Source organism: Hermetia illucens, chromosome 3 (assembly GCF_905115235.1).
Source record: "Hermetia illucens chromosome 3, iHerIll2.2.curated.20191125, whole genome shotgun sequence".
In the NCBI taxonomy this organism is placed as follows: Eukaryota; Metazoa; Arthropoda; class Insecta; order Diptera; family Stratiomyidae; genus Hermetia; species Hermetia illucens.
Genome location: NC_051851.1, coordinates 54,609,300 through 54,636,503, shown reverse-complemented (window position 1 = coordinate 54,636,503; position 27,204 = coordinate 54,609,300). Strand labels below are relative to the sequence as shown.

At 41.0% G+C, this 27,204-nt stretch overlaps 1 protein-coding gene across 1 annotated transcript in view; it reads right to left on the bottom strand.

Moving 5' to 3' along the window:
- Positions 1–27,204, bottom strand: part of LOC119652463 (peroxidase) — a 123,878-nt gene that overhangs the window by 61,256 nt on the left and 35,418 nt on the right. Inside the window, exon 2 of the mRNA XM_038056630.1 lies at positions 9,737–9,925. Within this exon, the coding sequence (XP_037912558.1) occupies positions 9,737–9,925 (189 nt within the window). The remainder of the gene's footprint in view (positions 1–9,736; positions 9,926–27,204) is intronic.

The window sequence follows — 27,204 nt, the reverse complement described above, 5'->3', positions numbered from 1 at the left end:
CTCCAAGCTTTTGTTAACAATTTTGTCTCGAACGAAGAGCTGCGTCGGTGTATGAGGCAAGTGCTGGGAGATGTGTCAATTAGCATTTTAAGAAACTACATTGCTGGCTATGCCGTGCAATTGAACACTTTCGCAGTGTGGCTGATAAGAGGGCCTTAGAATCACATGCCGGAGAACAGCAGAGGAGGAGTGTAGGCCTTCGGGACAACCTGGAGAAAACCAAAGTCCATTTTATCATGCTCCATTTTGGGGATATTGGCAAACATCTGAATGTATCATTGAGAACAGCCTAAACGCTTCAAAGTCAGAATTTTTTCCATAAATATAGTACGTAGTTAAGTAACTCTCAGGTCCTTTAAACACTAATACCTAACTGGTCTTATGGCATAGTTCAAGTATAGAAAATAAGAAAAGAAAAGCTTTCAGAATAGTTTTTATTAATTTGTTCTTTTGCTTTTTAAGGATGAATTGCTCCGTTAAGTTTATCGCTTGATACTATCGGATGGCTGCTCGTGATATTAGTATTTCATGGAATTTTGTTGGGGGAATCTCGAATTCGTCAGACTATTCTAACCATCTTTCTAATTTGTCCATTTGATCGAATATCAGGCTCTTCTCTTTATTACGACAGCATGCACAGTAGAGTGCATACTATTGCATTCTGTTTGCGTTTTTGATGGAAGTTTCACGTGCGGTACAATAATTCGCTGTATTTATCGATTTCATAAGTCAATCGAGTTTACTTGGCTTCTTTCTCCAGACTCTAAAGCATTTTTTAGCTTGTCGAGTTACCATCACACCAGTCGTTTCATTTATTTTTTCAAGTCAAGCCAAAAGTCTTCATGGCTTCGATTCACTTCATTTGCGATTGCGGTTGAATGATGCGTATCTGTAGTTGCTATCATCCTACTTTGTCTCCCTAATGTTAATACCTCTCATTCTTTTTCTAATGTAGACATTAACACCTTGTGGACATTACGCATACAAATATAATAAACTGCACATGTTATCTAAGGAATAACCACGCCGATCACGCGTCCGCATCTGTACTACCCAGAGAAGTGGGCTCTCTATGGAGAGTGTCAAAAAGACGTCACGATTCCCTTCTTTTTGTTTTGTGGAAAGCGGTTGAATATCGAAAGGACAACTATTGACAAGTGACACGAACAAACTCGGCCTTATGACGCAATCAAGGTGTCCTTGCAGAGAATCCATATTATCTGGTCCCAAGAACTTTTTTTCGAGACGATACTAATTGGGTAGTTCCCGTTTGATTATCATTTATTATTTTATATGGTCCATGAGTGCCATCGTCTGAATACAAATTCCTTTCTTACCCTCGTTTTATCTTCTGAAAAATTGCATTCTTTTCATTAATCCTCCTCTATTATCAACTTCATTTCTCGCATGAGCAGAGTCCATAGGGACCCTTTCATATCCACTACAAAGGAGGAGGTAAATCGTTCGCTATGCATAATATACCCATTTGTATTGAGAAACAGGTTACTCGCTCAAGTCGTTTGTTTCCAAGTGAAGTGACGTTTACATTTCAAATATCAGCAATCCAACTATGAAGAAGAAATGTAACTAACATTGCTTTATAGAAGGAACACTTGAAGGCACGAACACACATATATTGCACAGATTACCGATAGTACTTCGGGTAAATAAATGAGATGTCCGCATTGTATTAAAAACAAATTGCCATAAACTTTACCAATAGTTCTAAATTCTCGAAACAAAAACTGTACCTGCATTATTCTTTAGTGAACAGTTTAGATATGCAATCATATTACCATGACGCCTGTCGTGTAAAACAATCAGTCAGTTTAGTATTTTGTAATAATAAAACGACATGCTATTAGTGTCACGACAATGTCTGATATAAAATGCATACTCTGAGAATGATCTCTTCCTTGCAAGCGAAACTTATGATTCAACTGCTACAAAGAAGTCAACCAAATAAAACAGAAAACAAAATTATTAGCAAATAACAAATTCACGTGACTATTTCGCGACTTGAAATCATCGACCATTCACGTACAAATTCGGTTGCAGATCGAAGAAGAGATTGGTCTTGAGCAATACACTTTGTTAGTAATGTTGCCAAGTTAGGTGTTCGTTAATTCGAAAATTCAATGCCTTTTAATCAATTCGAAAAAGAAACAATTTTGTCCCCAATGGGGTTATAAATGTGATTCGGTCTTGGTTGCATTGCAAAGGAGGGTCGAGGTCGTCAAGTCTAATACCCTTAACATTTTTAAGTATGTTGTGTGGTAAGCATCTCGGCAATATACACTATAAGAAGCAACGCAATGTCTGTAGTAATGCCATGGAGGACATCAATTATTTTGCAGATAACTTCTCAGATGTCTTCCGCATCTCTGGCAACTCAGATTGTAGCATTTGGTTTCAGATCAATCTTAAGTTGAATGGAACGGTCCGCAGAGGTAATTCACCTGGTTATTGAATTTCTGCCGCCATATAATAGAATCCAGGTGTACATATCATCATAGTCATCACCATTGTCATCATTATATCGTCCACACTTGGCCGCGTCTTTGAGGGATTGTCTCTGATCGCGCACTCTGATGTAATTCGCCTAGTTTCCATTATAATCTCGTGAATCTCAGTGTTTTTCACTTCTATCGAGCTACTGCATAGCACAGTACTACTTTTCAAAGTGAATTGCTAAATGCATAGAATTGATATGCCTTCGTTTGCACAGTATGGTTGGTTTTATGGAGTATAGCGTTATGAAATGTTATTTCAAAGTAGCCGTTTTCATGCAAATTTTAAATGGTTACGTATAAAATATGAATGGGATTGCAGCTGAAGTCATCTCTACGTTCAGATGGATCTACTGAAAGCAGGGCAGTCAATTTATCGAGATGAATATCTAGCGATACTTCCTTCATTTCCCTTAATCTACTATACAGGTTAATAAATAAAATATCCACCATGTACATAGATTCTTTAGTTGCATTGAAAGAAGTGTATGTGAAAATATTCGTCCCCTTTATGAACTTGTTCGTTTATATATAATTCAAGCACACATTCTGAACTATTATTGGCATACACCCACCTAGACAGCTTGCTTGCAAACCGATACTGAGGTGCGATTGCTGTTCATAAGCAGCGGTAATAATAATACCTATATCCACGGAACTTGTTACGCTGCGCTAAGGCTGTAGGTTAATGCAACTGCAATTTGCTTAACTGACTCTGTCAGGTGTCAATCAAACGATCTCGGAATGATCGACGAGATGTTGCAGTCACTTTAGTCCGCGTTTGAGTTCATTCAACGCAGTAAAGTGACGACAAACATATGCTGGTAGAGCACCAGCGACTTTTTCACTTACTACCTTCTTTTTACCGATAAGTGGCACACATAGCGTACAGCATATGATTGCATATTTATGGTTGTCGTATGTATGTTTAAATAGTCTACCAATATGTACATAATGAGAAGACGACAAAAAGTAGTAAGCAGCGAGTGATGTAGATTTATATTTACCTCTGCAATCTTACATTTCGTTTGTTTTTTGTTTGAGGTCCAGTAAGAGGTTAATTGCGTTAAAAGGTACTACAAGCAATTTGTGGTAATAAGTTGACCTCATCTCGGTGCAGCAGGAATTGATTTAAGATTGAGTACAGATTTAATAGCTGCATCAGATGCGTTTCAAGGGAAGGGAAAAATTGATATTTCCATGATATACATTTCTAGTGTAGTGTTAATTTTCGAGATTCGGAAGCAACTGAAGTAATTAGCTAACTAAATATATAGTTACCACAAACCCCTCTGAGGTACATAGTGTAAACTATGCCGACAATTCGTCGCAGAAGATTCTTGGTTATATACTTCAGTTCTCTCTAACACTTTATGAGACAAGTGCGGTTTTCTTTATTTACTGTTCTACGCCACCATGTAGCTCTAGGGCCACCTACTCGTCGATCTTCCTCGGATAGTGAATTCCACTTCATGGCATGTCTCGCAGTGGAAATCTACTGGGTTTTCCGCGGGGATTAGGACCGGTGTGCCGGGAGGAGATCAAATCAGCGAGAGGGATTTCAATGAAGTTGATCCCTCCCATAGGAATACGGGCAAGAAGGCGGGAAGGAAGAGGACGTATGCGCAAACTGCAGCCTCTGTTCTGACTGCTGCCGGGGGATTTTCCTCCAAGGATGATAAAATGTCAGAGGGACAATTTACCATTCTCCGGGATTGCCTGTGGAAAAAAAACGCTGGAGCCTGGAACGAAGCCACGATTGAAAAATCAAGGTTTTCGCGATGGGCTTCTATATTTGATAATCAATGAACCGTGCTGGCCTATTTACTTGATTCCGTTTCGAAGTGAAAACGTTATTACTTCTACTTGTGTATTGATTCCTTTGATCTTCCTCTTCCTTTGGCAATCTTGACTTTTATCATACTACTCTCTTTTCTTATCCGAAAAAGAATAGGGAGCTAATTATTAAAATATACATGCATATACAGGTACTTTAAAAGTGCATTCTTTGGTCGATCGTTTGGATAAAGAAATGGCTACCACAATATATGTCAGTCTTTGGTGGGGTATAGCGCGTCAACCACACCTACGCGCCATCGATTGGGGTTATCTGAAATAAGCTTCAGCTCCCCCCACGGCTTCCCGAGACGCTCGCACTCCTTCCATACTATTCTGCGCCAATCGCTCTTATTCCGAACCATTCATCACCCGTGGGGAGTGGATTCCATAGTGTAATTGTCGCCCCTCCTTAATGTGTGACCTATCCACTGCCATGTCCGTTCTCTGATCACATCGCGTACGAGTGCCCAGCCTGTGTATCATTTGAGATAGTTTCAGCGTATTCCGACGATACGAGGCAAGCAGGTGTTGACGAAAGCTTGGAGCTTTTGGTTAACAGTGGAGATCACTTTCCATGTCCTACTCCCATATAGCAACGCAGAAAGAATACTAGCATAGAACAGTCTCAACTTAATTCTGGTGCTGAGATAACTACATTTACAGATTTTAGACAGGGCAGCGGAAGCGGACATAGTGCTTGTTAATGCGCCGGGCAACATTCAATTCGGTATTACGGTTGGCAGAAACCATGATTTCTAAATATACAAACTGATCGATTTCTTCGATGCTCTGCCCATTAATGCAGATAAGGGGAGTGCGTTGACTTTTCAGACTGAGAACCTTGGTTCTGTTGGTGTTTATCTTCACTCCAAATCTACTTGCCTCTCTTTCGAAATCTAGAACCATTTGTCCAAGATTCATGATCCGGTGAGAGAACAAGCAGATGTCATCAGTGGAGCCGAGGTGTTTGATGAAAGATGTGATTGTCCATTGAATTCCCCCACGTCCTCCAGACATGAAGAATACCTCCAATAACAAGAAGAAATAATATCGGTAACAGGATGTAACGCTCGCGGACTCCACTTTCGGCGTGACATTTTGCGCCATCATATGTTACTCTGGTAATAGCTATTAGCTTCTCTGGAATGGTCCTCCTACGTGGAGCGCTCCAGATATACTCCTTGTTTACGCTATTGAGAGCTTGCTCGAAACCGATGAAGAGCAGATGCAGCGAAGATCTAAACTCCGCGCTTTGTTCCAAAATGGTCCGTAGGGTGTTGATGTGGTCAATGCAATCTCGAGCGGAAACCAGCCTGCTCTTTGTCGATTAAACTTTCGAGGTGTTTGTTGATGCTTTCCAGGATTATTATAGGTATTACCTTTGCGACGGCAGTGAGCAGATACCCCTCCAACTGCCACACTCAACAGATGTCCTCTTCTTTGGGATCTTATCGATCACCCCCTTTTTCTACTCTTTGGGGAAGGTCTCGGATTACCAAGATTTCTATAGGAGTGGAAGCAGCAGATCTGCTGTAACTGCAGGTGCAGCAGTAAATAACACTGCGGAGCAACCGGCAAGCCCAGCGACTTTACTCCGTTTGAATGCATTAATGGCCGAAATGATTTCTCTTCTGTTTGGATGGACAGTCCTTATCCGAATATTAGAGTGACTAGTGATTTTATCCACAAGAGGAGTAACTTCACCGGATGTGATACGATAAAGAACCATGGCGAAAGGTTCTTTCCACTTTTTCAGTTGTTAATCGTCGGGGATGAGAAGTCGAACGTTGACATCCTTCACAGAACCATCGAAAGCTTTGCGTCCACATGCAAACTATTTCGTGATGCGATATACATTCCTAAAATCATTTTGATTTGTGGTATCTTCCGTTTCCTTAACCAGTGTAGTAGCAAATTCTCTATCGTACTTTACCCTGAACTTCTCGGAATTTCGTTCGATATCGAAATTCGAGTGCATCATGCTCGCCATCACTCGCAGTAGTCAGTAGAGTTTTCAACCTCCCCCGGCGTTTCTTGATATGCTTTCATGATTTCGCAGTCAATCAGATCATATGACACCCTTTCGGGACGTGGCTGACTATCTGTGCAGCTCCCGAGAAAAGAGCATTTTTGATGGCGGCCCAATGCTCATCGATATTCTCTGGCAGGTTGCTCAGTATATCTGCCATCCGATCGGCAAGATAATTCCTCCACTGTCGAAAGAGAGCTGGGCCATACAAGAAGCGGTGTTGAACTTAGAGGCTCGCAGTTCGCCAGCCCTGCGAGAAGTGGCGGACGCAACGCGGAAGCGAACGTAAGCGACCTTCAGATCAACACCTCTCTTGTTACGCACATCCAGCAGACAACTTCTAAATCTATTGCAAATCGTGAAGTAGTCCATCTGATTGTTCGTATGGCACCGGTCAGTTGAAACCCAACTGATCTTATGGCAGACACTATGCTCGAATAGTGCAGATATCCACAAACTTCCCACTATTACTATTACGGTCGCCAAGACCGTGTTTCCCCACCACATTTTCGAGCAAGGCATTCAGATTACCCATCACGATCGCACCTTTAGGAAGCCTCCCCTAAACTATATTTAATTGCTCGTAGAAAGCATCTTTCTCCGCTACATCGGATGTCTCCGTTCGTGGGTATCATTGTACAATTGTAATGCTTATTAACGTGGACCGAAACCTTGCAGTTAAAAGTGATTCATAAACTGGCTCCCAGGTTAAGGGAGCGTGCCTTCCGGTTGCTGTTAGAAGTAACCGACACCGAATTCGCGTCTACTGCCACTTAGCTTTCTAGAGCACAAAAGCACATTGCCATTATTGTGGCAAGAGGGAGAGGAGTCGTAAGGTGAGGTCCGAAGCGTTGTTGATGTTTCGGTAGCAGTAGAGTTTAAAAATTTGCAGGTTGCTAGCTTAACATTTTTGACCCCTTTTAGTCGCCTCTTAGGACAAGCAAGGAGTACTTTGAGTGTATTTTTAAGACCCAACTCACAGAGCACAAGAATATACTGAAAACGTGTAATTGTAGTACTACACACATAAAACATCACATGGAAAGGTGTTCCAAAATCACCTCACCAACTGATTTTTGAAACGAATCACACCTGGCACATCTGACTGAATTGGACGTGTAGCGTGCTTAAAACGTGTTGTTGAGTTTGTTCTGTGCGATATGCAGGTGGGATGTTTGTCGCTTCAATTGAAGTGGTTCGATTTTACCAAATCTTCTAAACCGGCTCACTTCTTGTGTGAGTTGTTCACTCCTATGAATGGGCTGGCACATTTGAGTCATAAGGTCTGGTTACTCGTCTCTTGGGCAAATCAATTGTAGTTTTTGTAGTTCCCTGTGATCAATGCTGCTAATTATCTTAATGGTCATAGAATATTTCGTAAAACATGCCATTCGAATATGCCTATAGCCTTTTGAGATTTATTTAGAAACGATCATACTTTGTCCTCATATATTAGCAAAAGATGAATCATTGTATTGTATAAGCGGAGCTCGTTTCTTGTACAGTTTTTTAAGGTTTTGTGTAAAACATAACCTTATTAAAATCGGTTCATTGTCTGTCTGTCTTTCTGTCCGTCACACGCATTTTGCTCGGAGACGGTTTTAGCGATTGACACCAAATTTGGTGGACCGATGGGAACTGTGGATGCTCACGCATGCAGTGAGTTACATAATTCTACATCGAATTTAAGGGGGGGGGGGGGGGGAGGGGTTCCCATACATGCAAAAAGGGGTGTAAATTTTTTTTATCAAATATATTTGTAGTGGGATATCAAATGAATGGTCTCGATTATTACTTTTCGAAGCCTGTCTTAATTTTGACATATGTTAGAGATGTGGGGAATGCGGGGGGTCGAAACTGATCATTTCTTTCACGGACCCATTGTCAGAAACTACCCAACCGAAATATCTGAAAAAAAAATTAAGAAGACTACCGCTATATCGTGCCTAGGCTCCGAACTACCCCTCATATCGATACCTGCTCAAATAAAGTTTGGTGGAAAGTTTGGTGGAAATCGTACTATTATTAACAAAGGTATAATAGGTCAAACTGGTCGCTTCTTTGCAAATTCAAGACTGTGAATGTCAATATAACCCGAAAGTGAATACTCTCACATAATATCTGCATATAAGAAATATGCAAAACCTTTCATACTTAAAGCGTCCAGCTTCTGCTTTTCCGACTTGTTTGACTGTGTTGTTGGAAGGAGGGGATGTATGTATGTATAAGGAGTAATGCACTTTATTTATTAGTAAGATTCGTAGCTGAATTCCATCCTGGTCATTTCCAGTTTTATCCGTTGATAATTAAAGTGATTAACATTTTCAAGTTGTAATTACTTCACCTTTCTTAAATTAGTTTGAGTTTGGGTTAACATTTTTGCTGTCGATTCCATGATTTTTAATCCATTTTCTGCGCTATGAAAATGTCCGTTGTTATTTTTTCGATTATATATTCCAATGATAGTTTAAATAGAATAGAGGCCACATCATCTCTTGGGCTTAACCCTTAGCTTCAAAGACTTTCTCTATTTCAGACGTCGACAACGACATAATATTTGCGACTATGACTTTTATTATTCGAGAAAATCTTAAAAGTATCTCAAAATTAATCATAGTTATGTATGGATCTTTCTGTAAAAAATAATCATATGCTCGTTGGAAGTCGATGGAAATCTAGTTCACGGCACCATTTTATTTCTAAAATGTTTTTTGCATCAATTTTTCTGAGATTATTTGATTTCTAAAGGTTGAATTGCTTTTATATAGGATATGCTATCTTCCCGCCGTAGTCTGTTATGAACTAATTGATTTACTGTTGGCAGTAACAACAATCTCATGTTTTAGTTCCATTATGGTGATGTGCTGGCCTATCTAAAGGGACTGTCTGATCAAGAAGCGAATTATTTTCTTTTATTTAATTTATAATTCTTTGTGTAATCGAAATCTTAGTTAATTCCATAATTTCTTGAATTTGGTATAGTTATAGATATATTATATAGAATGCATCCTACCTTGAGGGGGAGGGTTTCAATAAATTACCAAAAGCAGGAACATACAAAACTAACTGACTTTATTTAGCACAATATCGGCATGAAAACTATTTTGAAGCCTGGACAGCGAATGCTCACTACGATTTTTCAGTTGGATAATTTCTGAGAAAGGGTCCTGGAAATAAGTGACCAATGGTGGTGTAATCACCAAAAATGTATACCTAAATACGTCACTCGCTTGGGTAATATCCCACAGGATATTGGACGAAGTATACTCACCTTCAGGCAAGTTATAACCAGGGCAATATAAGATGTAAGACTTATATTTTAAACAATCGGAAAATCAATATTTATTTAAGTACTTACGCATGTCCTTTAAACAAATTAATATTGTAATCGTAGAGTGATGAACGTCCTGGGCCTAAGACTAATGCACATTCTGGCCCTAGTGAAACTTGATGTTCATTTCCAAAGCCGACTGAAGTCTGAAACTGGTTTGCTCCAAATCCCCATTGGCCATATATCGCACACGCCAGCGACAGTAAACACAATATTCTGGAAATAAATTAATAAAATAAATAATAAAATCTAATCCATTCATAAGGTAATATGTCTGACATTAATGGATTATTTAGTAATATTCTGCGTAAGAGTTGGCTTAATTAAAATCTATAAATCATACAATTTGCTCTGCGTAATATATCTGGTGGCACGCATGCTAACCTTACTGACAATCTAGCAAGCTAAGAAAATATAAAAGTAACCATATTTTTCTCATGAATATCGAATAGACAAAGTCGTTAAATTTATATTTGTTATTGCTTGGGAAGGCAGTTATGTTGCTAGTTTAATAGTTCACGGACCCTAAAGCGATAATCTCATATCTTAATTGATATTAATTAGTAATAATGTAGCATTGCAATACACTACTCTGTTGCCAACAGTTTACATCATATCTCCAATGAAATCTAAGTGGATTTTACGATAACATTGATTTTTTCTGGGAAAATTCTTGAAATTGCCTTCAAATTTTGGATATTTTTTATAATTTATACTTCCAATGCGCAATCTTTGAAATATTTGAGTTACCTTTCATTGATAATTACACAAGCATGTTCCCATGATGCATGATTAAATTTTTCGCAAAACTTCCTGAAACACTACATACCGCGTAACAACGAAACTAGAGATGAAGCAATAGTTGTACGTTCATATGTAGAGATAGGTATGAATACAAATGAGCAGATGAAGCAGAAGGAACTTTTCAGTTTCAATTGTTAATAATATAAAATAACCCTCGAAACACGACTAATTAAAAATTTGTAAGGAAAGAAAGTAGACTTTCCTTTTCTGTTTCTCTCAAATTATTTAATATTTCAAGCCAAAAAAAGCTGTCAATTAACGACAATGTAAATTGCTCACAATACATTTAATCAGAGACGGTTCTACGTAACAAAGCAACAACAATTATAATTGTTGTGACATTTAAGTACGAAACGAAGACAATATAGACATGCCATTCACTTCTTTAAGAATTCTCAATGAAGCACTTGTAGTGGTTGTAGATTAATCAATCAGATCAAGGCCCAAGACTGGAAAAAATGGTCCTCTTACTACCATTCCCATCTGATACATAAATGTACTTTAGACAGTGTAGCATCTGATATCGAGTGATCTTGTTGGTCTTGAGGGCATCTTTTCATGCCCAACAGCGCAGGTGATTGATCAAATGGCCAGTTTTGGTATGCTCCCTAGGGGGCCGATGTCGCAGCAAAAGCTGAGAAAGTGGAAGTGCATTTGGCGAACTTTTTTTTTTGTCACTGCACGATGAGTGCAATATGTAAGATTTGTTAAATAATTTTAATGAGACAAGCTGATATTATGTTGATTCTTTCCATGGTTATTGATGAAGATTTTATCCAAATGATAGGTGAAAGAGCATTTGTTTTACCCATTCTCTTTGAAACCGTAATGAAGAGTGTTGATGATGTTTTATAACTTTTCCTTCGAGGGCCAATTGTCTCCGTTCACATGATTTTTTTAGAAAAAAAATAGGATAAAGGAGAGGTAGTAGAAATCCAAGAATTGGAAAGAGGTGTGCAAATAAAAACAAACATTGCGGTAATGCAGATGAACAATCGTTATTTTGGGGTTAGTCTTTCAGATATGAAGGGCTGGTATTGTCATTAGAAGCTATTTTTATTGTATAATATCTTGTAATTATGGAATAGGCAATGTTTTTCCCGATGGGAATAGCACTTTCTACTGTACTTCCTACGGGGTAACTCTGACCACTATGCTCATCGGAGGTTGTCTTATACTATATGAACTGAATGACTGCGTTTCCGGCGCGATTATTTGAAGTTAGCTCCCTTACGGGAACTTGTGGTTATGTCCATATCCCGAGTAGACCCTTTTTGGACTCTACAGCTCGGCTGCACCCCTAATTACGGTTGAGGGGTTACATTGACCTCGTATCCAATAGTATTTATGCTGAGCCTGCACTCATTACAAATTAGTGCCGCTGTGCTATTCACAGCCGGCGCCACTCTGATTGTGATACAGGACCATCATCTACATGATTTTTATTCATAACCTGAAAACCATATTATTTAAAGGAGCATGAATTGTGTGAATCCATGGTCGTTTTTCAGGCTAGTTTCATAAGTCTGGGAAAGTATATTTGTATATATGGTATACATGGATTTGAATCGAATTTCCAAAAGTTTGAATATTTGGATTCGAAGGTAGGTTACCTTGTAGCTGTTTCAATTATTGAAGTATTTTCAAACTTCCTCGAAAATTAATAAATTTGAAAAACTGTTGGTGAATAGAATCTAAACTTGGAATGTAATTTTTTATAATTTCATTCGCTCGAAACGGACAAAGCTCATACTATGCAACACCTAGATTGTGGCGCCTTCGTGTATTCGTTGGAGACCTCAGTCTGTGGTAACGTACCCACCATACTTAATCAATATGAAGGATGATCTCGGGTCAAAGCCGGAATGTTTGAAGTTCCTTTTAAAGGCGAGTCTAGATCGGGTACCGGTTGTTGTACTGTTGTTGATGATCATTAATCACTTTCTAGACTCAGGATATTCGCAAGTTTAGAATTTCAATTTATTATGCGCTCTTTTGGAAGAGCAGTTCCAGAGCCAAATTACGTTGCGCCTCTAGAACACTTGACTCAAAGGAGCATGCGCAAGGTGAAGAATTAGTTATCCTGTCGGCGAGCATACGACCGCAGCCTGTTGGATTCTCTGCAACTCTAATTTGTTTGTGTCAAATTAGACTTAGTTTGGTTTAAAGAGCACAACCTCTTTATGTCGAGCTTCATATGACCTAGATAAGACAGTGTACCTAATAAAATATCTGCTCGTGCCAAAAATGCAAAAAGATCATTTCGAAAGCACAGGTAGATTACTCTAAAAAAACGCGGAGAAAATGTTGACTTATTTCCACAAAACCAATTGGAATCAACAGGAATTCTGGACTTGTTGAAACTTTGTGGATTGCGATGATACTATATCCTCAATTTGTGTTCGTTTTTGACTTTTTAATGACATTTATCAAGTATAATGAAGTGAGACTACTTCAATTTCTGGAGACGTATTTCAGTTTGCAGTACTAATGGTCGGAGTTGGATACAATAAAATGCAAACATGTTCTCCCCAGTATTCTGGTTTTCCTATGGAATTATTCTTACTCAAACTCATGACGTACGAAAAAGATAACATGAAATGTTTATGAAAAGGGGCCTCCAAGAAGAGTAGGATATCACCGGAAAAAATTTCGCACGAAATTGATTTTGTGGTTGACGGTGATGGTTCGTGGAAGATCTTTGTTTATGAAGATTGCTTAATTCGTAGGGATTGGGGATGGTTTAATATATAGAATACTACAAAAAAAAAAGCCCATCAAATTTCTATTTTACAAGAGCTCCCATAAACACTGAATCAGAAGGCTGAAAGACCACAAAATGGTGTCCACCATAAATCATATTAGAATTAGCGGGAAAATCGAGGTGGCTGGAGTAGTTAAAATATTCCAAGGACCATTTCTATTACTGAGCATGGTAAATCTCAACCTCAGCTCGACTCCAAGGCTCATAAATCGATGATGGGATAATTTAAAGCGGAGTACCCAATAAAAAAGGGGAGCCAGGGTTTGATATCGTCAAAAGAGAGGAAAATCAAGGTGGGAAGAAGTGATGTTATTTACCCAACTTAGGAACTATTTTAGATACGTCATCCATGATTACAACTAAGGTGAAGGCATCTTCTGATAACAAGTTGGAAAATTAACTCAGCGGCCCTTCCTCTGACGATTTTCAAGACAACCAAATCTACTTATTAACCTCTCTTAGATTCATCTCTATTGGAGCTATGCTAATGCCAATGGCAATGAATTTATCAAAAACATTTTTCAGAAAATGATTTCTAACATGAATTTATACACCCATCTATTGAAAGGTAAATTTTTCGTGCTATGTTAAACTTATTTTTGTGAATTTTGGTGATTTTTTCATAAATCGCAATTATCCTAGTTTGCGGACCGTAGAAGTATGTTCTGGATAAGTCATGAAAATTTCAAAGCAGATTTTCAACATGCCGTTTCGTGAAAAACGCATTTAAAAATTAGAATGTGATTATTAACCATAAAATTTTAACTGATCATTAATCCGCTATACCTAGATCAGTTTCTTAAAAAAACACATGTAAAGACTTGACTTCAATTTTTGCTCTTTTAACGAAGTCATTCGAAAGTCGTTGGGGCCGGTAAATTCGCAGTTCATTACGGCGGTCGACATAGACCTAACATACCACACTATAGCTATTTAATACAGTAATTTCCAAATGGCTCCGAATATCGAAAAATTTCTTTACCCAAATATTCTGCACTATATCTAGATACAATTGATACAAAAAAAAACGATTCCTTGGATTCGACACACGGGATGACCTCCTTAAGCTGTAAGCTGTAATATAGAGGCGTTAATTTCGGATGGGAATATACAAACTCCAGCGCGATACCAACATTTTGCTTTTTGGAAATTGGCTGCTATTTTCAGTAGCCTCAAGATTCTTGCAAAGTTAGATTCACTTCGTTACATTTACACGTCAATTATAATAAGTGATTTGGCGGGTGACTATCGAAAACATCGATGGTTGCCGATAGTTGATATTCGTTATGGGATTTGAAAAGGAATATGTATAGTTTCTTGATCGACGAAAATTACCAAAAATCACGCGGAAAACCCAAGTGACCTCTTCTCAAAAGGAAGTAGGCGAAAAAGCACCAGTGAACCGCCATCATCGATAAAAGTTGAGAAGGAACAAAAAGGACAATCCCGTAATTGACTTCGGCTATATTGGGAGCCTAGTCAAGCGAATACAGAAAGGGTATTCAGCAAGAAGACAATTTATGTGACAAAGCGGGAGAGTAATTAGAGGAGTAAGATGGGATCAGAGTCACAAAACGGGGGAAAACAATCAAATGTAAGGACCTAAAAGAGGTTAACCCCTGGGGATATATCTGCGTTATTTTACAAGTGCAATTCGATCTTATCGATATACAAGTCAAAAAACTGGAGCTGGTCGCTTCAGATATGATAGGCTTTGTGTATTTCTTCTTTAAGTATATTTGCATGCAAAACTGTCCCATGTAGTATGCATGGATATTTATATTCAGTGTTTCTGTTTGCAGTCAATTTACACAGAAGGCAGAAATTTGAACTACAGTAACTTTTTCAGCACGATTTTCGTGAAGCTTGTGAATATCCTGCTTTATATTAGAGCCTATTTTACTGGGAAATGTTATGACACTAAGATAAACTTAAGGAGGTTTCCAATTATTCCATCGTATGGGGGTAGCTCGAGGATTTCTTGGTTAGGCATTTTCTGAGCATGGGTGAGTAAAAGAAATCATCGTTTTATTGCCCTCGTACTCCCCGCTTTTCGAAAAATATGTCAGCATTAAGGCCGGCCTCGGAAAGTTCTGAAAGTACTTACCCCACATGACTATATTTAGTGAAAAATGATTTTAAACTCAGTGTAGAACAATGTAACTCGCTGCATGCATTGACGTTCACAGTTCATCGAATTTCGTGTCAATCGGTAAAACCGTTTCAGAGAAAATTATATGTGACAGACGGACAGTCAGGCAGACAAATGGGCAGACAGACATTGAACCGATTTGAATAGGGTTTGATTTATTCAAAACCTTAAAAAACGATGAAGAAGGCATATTAAGGCACGTAGATAGTTATTATAAGTTTTTCGGGGAAGGTAGCCATTGAATTGATCGAAAATAAGTTTGGCAGGGGCCGCTTCGAGGAACACTTTGGTGCGCCGTTTTGATGCCAGAAACTCCTAAGACCGCGACTGTTGTTATGGAAGCAAGGGAGAGAAACCAGCGGGCTTGGATCTTCAGAGCCAGCCCGTAGCATTCACGAAAGAAAGCAGCTCTCCCACCCTACAGCTAGAAATCTCTCTGATGTCCCCAAAAAATGGTTTACCCAGTGTTCGCAGCCTGACTCTAGCTAGAGCTGGGCACTCGCAGAGAAGTGCATGAGCATTTCCCTTCCTTCTCCGCAGCTTCGCCAATGCGAATTATAGGGTATGCCACGTGCAGACTTAGGAAAAAGTGTCTCTAGAGATATACTTCAGATACCTCGATTTCAGCTGATTTAGAGCAGCACGCATCACCGAGAGATTGAAAAAGTGTTGCAAGTCTGAAAAAGAGGATCACCTCATCAGTGGTTGCATTGGAGACCCCTGAAGTGTATTGTACAAAAAGAAAGAGAATGTGAATGATCTGCATGTTGCCGCCGATGGGAGGTATCTGGAATTGCACAGATAAATGAGGATGAACTAAATTAATTTCAATTACTGCGGAGCAGATTCTTCGAAACCCCAGCGTAGAGGTCGTGATAATACGATTCAGAAGCTATCCTAGGGCTACTAGAGCGAGAAATATCGCTGACGATGCTGGGATGTGAGCATGTGGAAAACAAGCAATATGGGAAAAAAAGAATTGTTAGGGTGAATCTATTTCTACAGCTGTTATCCTCTTTTTAGAACAATAAAAGCACAACATGTATGAGGGGATATTTGACAGTCTGGTGTTTAACGTTAAAAATCACAGCCTCAAAAAGATTACTTATAATTTTAATGCATTGGTCTTAGAATGAGAAATTCGAGTGACGAAAACCAGGGGCCAAATCTTAATCGAAAGCTTTGAGGAACTGGGTATCGTGTTAGGCAACGTTGGATATATGCCGATTTTCCGGACTAGAGGAATAGACTCGATTTGAAATGTCTTAGAACCTCGATGGTATCATAGACGATCGGACCGGGCAGTGTGTACTGCACTCACAAAAACAATCAGGACATGTTTCTCAACGTTAGGAACAGGGTAAATGACAAACGGGGCTTTTGACGAAGAGACGCTATAACAACTCCTTGGCATTTGCATCATAGTAGGAAACCGAACTAGTAGTGGGGAGATTGCCAAGGGATAAGAAGAGAATCATATGGAGCTGGAGGAAAAATATTAGTATCTTGGGAGTTATCTTAAGAAGGGCACGCGGAACAGTAAAAGCAAAATTTCTACAGGAAGCTGTGCAAATAGCAGTAGCTGTGGTTCTGGTTCGGAATGCGATGGTTGTTGGCAAGTGGAGCACACCAATTAACTAGATACGGGGGTGATGATTGGTGCCAAGCTGAGCTTCAAGGTGCTATTCTGAGGTGTCTCAAGCCCCACGTTCAAAGTAGGCCCTGCCTGCCTAAAACCAGTTCGACTCTAGCATCATGGATTAAAATATTGTTGCAGGCTGCTGTCGCAGAGGTCTTAAGGTCCATTCCGACGGCGATAATAATAACTGACATACTTGAGGATACAATGTATTTTTGCTTCCGTTATTATTACCCGGTCAGAAGTATTACATTTCGTAGTTATCCATGTTTTGTATTTATCCTTACGGAAGTTTACGATTGAATATACTTTAGAAATTTTCTGCTTGTTTTCGAGTATTTTTGTTCTAAAAATAACTGATCAGAAAAATTTGGCACATTATTATAGAACTAAATTGGTTAACATGGAAGTTTCTAACAGACATGAACCGCAGAGACACTGTAGTATCTTATCTGGGCAAAGGGGACTTATTTTCATAAACATGTGTATTTACAGGTCCAGAGTAGAATTTGGCGTAAAACTTATCTAAGCGCAGCTTTGTGTTAAACATAGTATCGCCTTCGTTGGTTTGGATTGACAGACGCAGCGTTTTATTCTTATTCATTTTAACATTCTCAATAAACATTTTCTAAAATGGTTAAGATATTTTCAATCTCTATTTCACTTTACTGGATATGCGGTTATGAGAATTTGTCCATGACTGACAGGTAAACACAACAGATAGCTCCTAAAATTGAACGCCTTCCAAATTCAGAGCCAGCCTTGGGGCGTTACACTATCAATGAAATATTAAAACGATATAAAAGCTTTTACATTGTCTCGCATGTTAACTGAATAATTTATCCTGCATTCACTGCACACATATGTAAAAGGAATAAACAGAATACTAGATTACCTTCTATTCATGGTTAGATAAAACTCGTAAAAAGAGTTAATAACTCCATATTTGGCAGTTTCCAATTTGTGCATAATATTTCTTCAAGCCAACTCTACATTCACGTGTTTCACTTTTTAAGGTGTGTACTCTTATAGCGAAACCGATACTTCAGATAAACTGCTGAGGGGCTTGGATACATTCTTGCGCCCTGAGAAACTAAGAAAAGCTATTTTAATCTAGTTCACGATAATTCAATGACTCACATTGAATATTTCGATTATGAAATAAGCGCCCAAACCAATGGATACTTTTATATATCGGACACGCATTGAATTGATTGTTGCAATTGAATGATTGACGGTGACCAACAAGTACGAGTATAATTGGAACCATTAGCCAAGTGCGTACTTGTATACTATTCGACGAGAATGCTACATTCTAATATTCACCAGCTACGAGTAGGCATGTCCAATAGTTCTCTTGGGTCACGTTTGTACATATGTATCTAGGTAAACACACTCCGTACATAATTGATGTATTTATTGATTTCCTTAAATGGTGGTTTCTAACGGTTTATTGTAAAATAATTACGGAAATTGCTAAATGCTTGCTGTGAAATTTCCCTGGGACACGTTTGTCTGTTTGTACTGTCTTTATAAATGTTGACATAAAAAAATATGTTTATTTATGATCACTCTGGGAATTTGATTGATTGTGATAATGGTCTGCAAGTAGTTGACACTTTCATGTTTTCGTTTGTAAGTTAACAAAACGATTACGAGTATTTCTCACTCACGTTTGATAGTATTTGGGAAAGTGCGTGAAAAGCATAAATTAAAAATGCCACTGACATTCTAGAATATGTAAGTTGTAAACCGGTAGCTGGGGGTGGTTAGTTGTGTCTTTTGATATTAGAAAATTGTAATCTGCGGCTTTTCCAAACACCGAGAAAACCTGAAATGCTGTTATTTATTCGAAAATGGCACTGTCAGTCCATGCATATTTTGCACTGCTTTTTTGGAACTGATAATGTAGCAGGACTGTAGAGAGAAAATTCCACGCCAAGGGTGAACATTTTGTGGACCGTTCTATTATTTCTGCAGTTGTAGCTTTATTCCAAGGCTGAGAGGAATGACCTCCCAGTTTCGCTCCCTCGGCCAGAACAACCTATAAGTCTACTATACTTCTCCTGCGGTCAGCACCATCCCCGCCTGGACTATATTGTTGCGGGATGTTGTACGATGATTACTGCAAGAGGTGCTTAAAACATGGTACCAAGCATTGCTCCTAGATTTTCGACGGTTTAAAACCTTCTAATAGAAATAGATAGATTTTTCTGGTCGCTGAATTTGTCTTTCCATGAGCCTGAAGATGTTTTGTAATCACAACCAATCTTTTCTTTGGCGTCTTCCACTATCAGCTTGTTGGAAATTAAAGACATCACTATATATAAGGTTTTATAGTAATTGATATAGCTATCGACAAAAGCAACAGGACTAACGAGAATATAAATGGTCGCTAAAGAAATCCAAATTTAGTTCGAATTAGCCAAATTTGATGCATTTGTCATATCTAGACATTTTCAACCAAGCGGGTAAATAATTCTATTTATTTGATAGTAAGATCACTAAAAGGAAGTGGGGTTTCCAGTCTTCTGGAAATCAACTACCAAAGAGCAGCAGGTACCCATTTCAGTACTTCAGTGTTTAAAAGATGTGTAAGGCAGGGGGGGTTTGGCGTCTGCTGCTCTTATGTCACGCTTGCCTTTACCGCGAGCTTGAAGGCTTTATTATTTTCAAGTTCCATGTCCGAAATTTCCTTTGATTACTGTGGTTGCTACTTTCATCTCTCAAGCTTGTTATGCTTCGATTCCTTACTAAGAGAATAACGCTTGCATGATTTTCAGCAGAAGATTTGTGCACGCGGCGCCTTTGGTTGTTTGGTGGTCCCGTCACAAACTTGGAGAGACCGACTATGAACCTATGTTCGATTTGCTTTGGCTTCTTTCTTTGCGCGTATTTATAGGCTAATTTTGTTCTTTTTCCTCTCTTGGTAGTCAATTCGCCCGATCCTGCAACAAGCTGAAAAATATCCATAACCTCCACATTGATTTACAAATTGTTCCGTAGGAAGCTTTCCATCTCTACAAAGTTTGCTCGTCTATCGGTTCTGCTGGTCAGCTTGACGATCTCTCCCATTTGAGCCTTGCGGGCCCCTCGATTTTTAGGCTTGTTCTTGCCCTTCTTCTTCTTCCCTAAGTAATCAACTAGTTCGATGGACTTGCTCTATAGAAAGGTTTCTATGTATGGTTACCTTGCTTAACTACATTTCTTTAAAGTTTGCTTATTTATCGCATTTGCTTTACAGCTTGATGACGTTGGCCTGTTAGTTTGTTGATCGCTAAGGGGATAATCCTTAGGTGGAAATTTTGGAAAGGCGCTGCTGCGCTAGGTTGGGAGTTTCACTTATTAAAACCACTCCCACTTCTTCGCCTATATCTTCACAGGGCTGCTGCGCTCCAATTTTCCTCCGACTTCAGCATCTCCTACTTGATATTATGGGGTCCGATAACAACTTTGAGGGGATATCCTCGCTAGAGATGAACTAGCCGTTGCTGCACTATCTTGCTAAAAGTCTAAGTGCCTCTTGAAATATAACTTGGCATCGATCATTACCCCGGGTTATCTGATTACCACCCTGGATTTTGACAGTTTTTGTTCAACCATTTGTAATAATACCTTGAGACATGAGTGCTTTAGCTTCTTAAAAGTGCCATGTCATTGCTACTACTACTACCACCAAGTCGTTAGGAGTACATCTCATCTCTAAGCTAATGTGGAAGCACCATATCCAGTGTTCCTGGAAATGAAATACCGCAGATGGCTCTGGTGCTGTAGGACTGCGATAAGCAAGATCTGGGCACTTTCAATGGATGTATACATCCTAAATTTTGATGTATGCATGCATCGTTTGATGGCCGAGACTGAACTTTGCAAATAGTAGGAAGCTTTTGGTGCAGATTCAGAGGCTCGGTTTCCTAATTATTACTGGAGAAATGAGTACTACGTCGATCGTGGCACTCGAAGATATCCTAAATCTACTACCCTTTCATTTGGAGGTGAAACGGAAAGCAGCTAACGACGCATAGAGACTTAATACTATTGGCGCGGGTGAGAGGCGACCAATCATGCGTCCAAATGAAAATTCCTTGACAAACAACAGGTGGCTTTGATGCTGGCCGATCATTTCGTTTCCAGATTCGTCTTTGAAAAGACGTAATTTGTCGTAATCATAAAACAAGTCGGAAAACCGGAAGCTAGACGCTTCAGGTATGAAAGGTTTTGTGTATTTCTTTTAAAAAGAGATTTGGGTGCGCATTTGTCTCATTAGCATGTAGCACGTAAAATATACATATATTATGTGAAAATAGCCACTTTCAAGTAATATTGACATTCACAGTCTTGAATTTGCAGAGGAGCGCAGATTTGACCTAGTATAACTTTGTTAGTAATAGTGCGATTTTCACCAAATTTGGCAGGATCATGATCTATACTGTAGTCTACATTGCCGCGAAATTTTGTGATTCTACGGTGAACTTAAGGGGGGTTTTCCAGTCAATTACTAAAAATTATAGTAATATACTATTATTAACTTTATTTGAACAGGTATCGATATGAAGGGTATTTCGGAGCCTAGGCACCATATAGTGGCAGCCCCCTGATTTTTTTCAGATTTTTCGGTTTGGTAGTTCCTGAGAATGGGTTCGTTAAAAAAATGACCACTTTCGACCCCCCGCACTCCCCACCTTTTCAGCAAAAGTCAAAACTAATACCGGTTTCAGTACTAACCGAGACCTTTAATTTGATACCCCACATGACTATATTTGATGAAAAAAAAATTTACACCCCCGTTTTGCATGTACGGGGACCCCCCCTTAAATTCGTCGTAAGAGGATGTAACTCACTATATGCGTGAGCGTTCACAGTTCCCACCTTTCTACCAAATTTGGTGTCAATCGCTAGAACCGTCTCCGAGAAAAATGCGTGTGACGGACAGACAGACAGACAGACAGGCAGACAGACAGACAGACAGACAGACAGACGGACAGACGGACAGACGGACAGACGGACAGACGGACAGACGGACAGACGGACAGACGGACAGACGGACAGACGGACAGACGGACAGACGGACAGACGGACAGACAGACAGACAGTCGATATCCCTCGACCGCAGTGCCTCGGTGGTGGACAACTTGGCCACCTTGGCATATAATGTTACAAGCGATTTGGATCTGGAGAAGGAAGTGTTCAAGCGAAGTACGACCTTACCGAGAACACCAGTAGCAAGAACAACCAAGGATGAACTGAAGATGGATCGTTGGACGACAAAAACTGTAACAACACCCACAGCATATATTCAAGATGCGCGACAGCAAGAGGTGCTCCAGGAACAAGATAAGGATCCATTCAAAAGAAGCTCATCAACTTTGAGATCTCCACCAATGCTAAAGGCGATGAAGGAAAAAGTACAGGCAAGATCAATAACTGGCAAAAGTGAAACAGCGTATAAAAGGAGTAACCCTGTCGGGGCTTATAAGGAGCGGAGTCCCGATCCGGAGGAATTACCCTTCACCCAGCTTGGGGCAAAGATAGTTGAGCTGTCGGAGTTTATCAAGGACAAGCACAACGTGCACCAAGCCATAAAGAATATGGTGAGGGCCATTAGAGTCCTCTATAATAGATCACAGATGGAGGAGAAGAATAATAACAACACGCCGAACCCCGCTGTGCCAACAGTATCACAAGCGACCCAAGTGACGCCTAACCGTACTACCATCGAATCCCAGCGAAATAAGCGAGTACGTGAAAAAGAGGGGGATCCTTTAAATAATCAGCAGGCGCCTAAGAGAAAAAAAGGCGGACATGACATCCTGAAAACCAACACCAACAGTTCAGAAGGAGGAAAGCATACAGCGAATCTAGGAAACTCGACCAGCGTTGCGAAGCCCAAGACGAACGAAAACGATGGATGGACTAAAGTAACCAACAAAAAAGCGAAACGGAAAGCAAAAGTGCGAACTCGTCCAGATGCGATTGTTATCTCCAGTAAGGGCAATTTGTCCTACGCGGAGATACTCAAAAAGGTCAAAGCTGATCCCGACCTAAAAGATCTGAGCGGAAATGTGAACAGAATCCGAAGAACCCAGAAAGGGGATCTCATGTTCGAGCTGAAAAGATCCAGCGGTGGCAAAACTGATGACTTTCGCACTCAAGTGAAAAACTCACTTGGGGAGAATGCCGCAGTGCGTGCCCAAAAACATGAGATCTATATACAATGTAAGGATCTCGATGAAGTTACATCGAAAGGAGAAATTTGTACTGCTCTGAAGGAGCAATTCAAGTTGAAAGAACTTACAGAGGAGTCTGTTGTCGGTCTACGAAAGCCTATGGTGGCACTCAAACGGCCACCATACGAGTGCCAGCGGAGGCAGCGCAGATGTTGTTAGCTGCCGGAAGGGTTCGAATTGGATGGGTTGTTTGCCGTTTAAGGGAGCAAACTTCACTAAAGAGGTGCTTTAAATGCCTCATGATTGGGCACTTCGCGAAGGCATGCACCAGCAACATTGATCGGTCTGATCGATGCAGAAGGTGTGGGGAGAAAGGCCATATTGCCAGAGAGTGCAATAGGGACCCCAAATGCCTATTGTGCGTAGCCAAAGAGGGACAGGATAACCGGCACATTGCCGGAAGTGCCAAATGTCCGGAATTTAGGAAGGCGCCCACTGCAATGAGAAAATGAGGTTTATTCAAATAAACCTGAATCATTGCAGGGTCGCTCAGGATTTACTTGAGCAGACCACGTTCGAATCTAAGATGGAGGTTGCCATCATAAGTGAACCGTACCGAAACCGCCACGGTGGCGTATGGGTCACAGATTCGACTGGTGGAGCGGCGATATGGGCTTGTGGTCGACAAGCCATACAATGTACTGCAAGTCAGGCAGCCAGTGGCTTTGTGTGGGCGAAAATAAGTGGTGTATATGTATACAGCTGCTACGCCCCACCAAGTTTGACACTGCCTGAATTCGAGCAAATGCTTGATAATCTTGTTCTCGACGCAAGGGGACGAAGTCCAAAGGTGATTGCTGGTGATTTCAATGCTTGGGCCCTAGAGTGGGGTAGCAGAGAATCAAATGCTAAGGGACGCAGTCTATTAGAGGCTTTTGCGCAGCTGGACATGGTTTTGGCTAACGAAGGTGCCGTAAACACCTTTCAGAAAGGGGGGTCAGGGTCGGTTGTAGACCTGACCTTTATCAGCCCTGCGCTGGCGCGTGGCATGTTCTGGTGCGTCAGCGAACGCTACACCCACAGCGATCACCAAGCAATCTTCTTTGAGACATGTGTTGAGCCACAGGGCAAAGAGCTATCATGCCCGAAACCGAAAAAGGTTTCAGGCTGGTCTGCAAAATCTTTGGATGAGCAGACCTTCTTAGAGGTGTGGTTAGATCAACCTGATATAGCGGGCGCCTCTACGGAAAGAGCCGTCCATCTGGCTCAATGCATCGCCAAAGCATGTGACGCGTCTATGCCTAGGAGGTGCTCATTCCCCAGTAGAAGACCAAACTACTGGTGGAATGATGAACTGACCGGTCTTCGATCAGCCTGCCACCGAGCCAGAAGAGCGGCTCAGAGGGCGGTAGGTAGAGTCGATCAGGGGCAGAAAGAGTGCGCCTATAAGGCAGCCCGCAAAACCCTCAAGTTCGCCATCCAGCGAAGCAAGACAAAATGCTTTAAGGAGCTCTGCTCAGAGGCGGACATCAACCCGTGGGGGAGTGCTTATAGAATAGTGATGGGACGATTCAGAGGCCGCTCTTCTCCGCAGATCACGTGTCCCACCCTCTTGTTGAAAATCATCCAGGGGTTATTCCCCCAGCAAGAGGAGAGCACCGACATATTCCAATCACCTCTGAATGTGACGGCAATTCCTCCAGTCACCAGAGACGAGCTGCTGGAGATCTGCGGCAGAATAGGAGACGATAAAGCGCCGGGCCTGGACGGAGTGCCGAATAAGGCCCTTAAGCTTGCCGTGAAATCCAGGCCGGACATGTTCGCTGAGCTGTTTGAAGCGTGCATGTCCGAAGGAATATTTCCGGCGGCTTGGAAGCGACAGAAGTTGGTACTTCTGCCTAAGCCTGGTAAACCTCCAGGTGAACCATCGTCATACCGACCCATATGTCTTTTGGACACGGTGGGGAAAATGTTAGAGCGGGTAATCTATAATAGATTACTCCTGGTTGTTGAGAGCCAAGGCGGCCTTTCAGATCGGCAGTATGGGTTCCGAAAAGCCAGATCAACCATTGATGCCATCAAATTGGTTACTGGCTTGGCCGAAGATGCAATTCACGGAAAGGGTACTACCAGCAAATATTGCGTGGTAGTAACCCTCGACGTGAAAAATGCATTCAATTCGGCCAATTGGAATCTAATACGCAACTCCCTAGCGAAGATTGGTATTCCCGCCTATCTCGCTGCTATCGTCGATAGTTACTTAACTGAAAGGAGGCTATGGTATGACACTGATGACGGACCGCAGGAGTACGTTGTTTCCGCCGGTGTCCCACAGGGCTCCGTATTGGGCCCACTACTGTGGAACATCATGTACAACGATGTACTTAATCTTCCCCTTCCGGAGGAAGCCACAGTGGTGGGTTACGCTGACGACATAGCACTGGTTGTTGTCGCAAAGCATCTTGAAGATGCTGAGTTATACTCAAGCGAGGCAATCAGTGCTGTCAAATGCTGGTTGGAGAGCTCTGGTTTGACGCTTGCGGAGGAAAAAACAGAAGCGGTCCTCATCACGAAGCGCCGGAAGAGAAATTACGCCTGTGTTAGAATCGGGAATCATATCATCACTTCCAAGCCGACCATCAAATACTTGGGGGTGGTGATAGACAGGAAGCTCAGCTATAAGCAACACTTACAGTATGTTTGTGATAAATCATCCACTGTTAGTATGGCCCTGGCGAGGATGATGCCGAACGTGGCAGGGCCACGGCATACCTCTAGGTTGCTTATAGCTAGAGTGGTGACCTCGATCATGCTCTATGCGACTCCAGTTTGGAGGGAGGCGTTGTGGATGTCAGGGAATGCTACCAAACTGAGTTCAGTCTACAGGAGGACAGCCCTGAGGGTATGCTCTGCCTTCAGGACTGTCTCAGATGATGCAGCATTCGTCATCTCTGGAATGATGCCGATTGACATCTTGGCAGATGAGATGGCGAATATATACAATGCAAAGCCAACCTCTTCCTCATCGCGGACGAAGAACGCTGAGAGGGAGAGATCCATAAATAGATGGCAAGAGCGGTGGGAACGCTCGGGAAAGGGCCGGTGGACGCACAGGCTCATTCCTGCCATCAAGGAGTGGTTGGAGAGACGACACGGTGAGATTAATTATAATCTCACCCAGTTTCTCACGGGACACGGAGGATATCTCCAATACCTTCACAGGTTTAAATTGGAGACCTCACCCGATTGTCCAAATTGCAATGGAGTCCCAGAGGACCCAGAGCATGTATTCTTTCACTGTCCGAGATTTGTGGAAGAAAGGAGGAATCTAGAGGAGACTCTAGGAGAGGTGCTGGTACCAGAAAATCTGGTACCGAAAATGCTAGCACATCAAGAGAATTGGGATGCGGTCAACTCCATGATCGCATCTATTCAAGATAAATTGCGAAAGGCAGAGGAACGGAGAAAAGCGCGGTCACGTGCGCCGCGTATAGAAGAAAGGTGACAAAGCTAGAGTGAGCTGACTCCGCCCCGTGATGTAATACCTTATGGTGGTTCCGCGGGGCAGGGAGGGAGTCGGGGGTGGTTTTAGTGGGTAAAAATCCCACACGCTGGTGTGTCCAGACCAGTGTCTTTTTGAAGATTTCCACCTCCTCAACAAAAAAAAAAAAAAAAAAAAAAAGACAGACAGTAAACCGATTTTAATAAGGTTTTGTTTTACAAACAAAACCTTAAAAAGAAGAATGGTCGCTAAATGGCCACGAGTTTTGTGAGACTACAGACCTGGATCGGCGCAGAGGTGATTATGGAATTGGTCCGAACCTTCAAAAAAATAACGACCATATTTCAGACGGAGATATTACAATTTCATTGATAGCAGAAGAATGCTTTCGACAAAAATCTGTTCCGACAGTTGGGCAGCGTTGTCAGCACTAAACAACAACGATATGTCAAATCAATTGGTGTCGA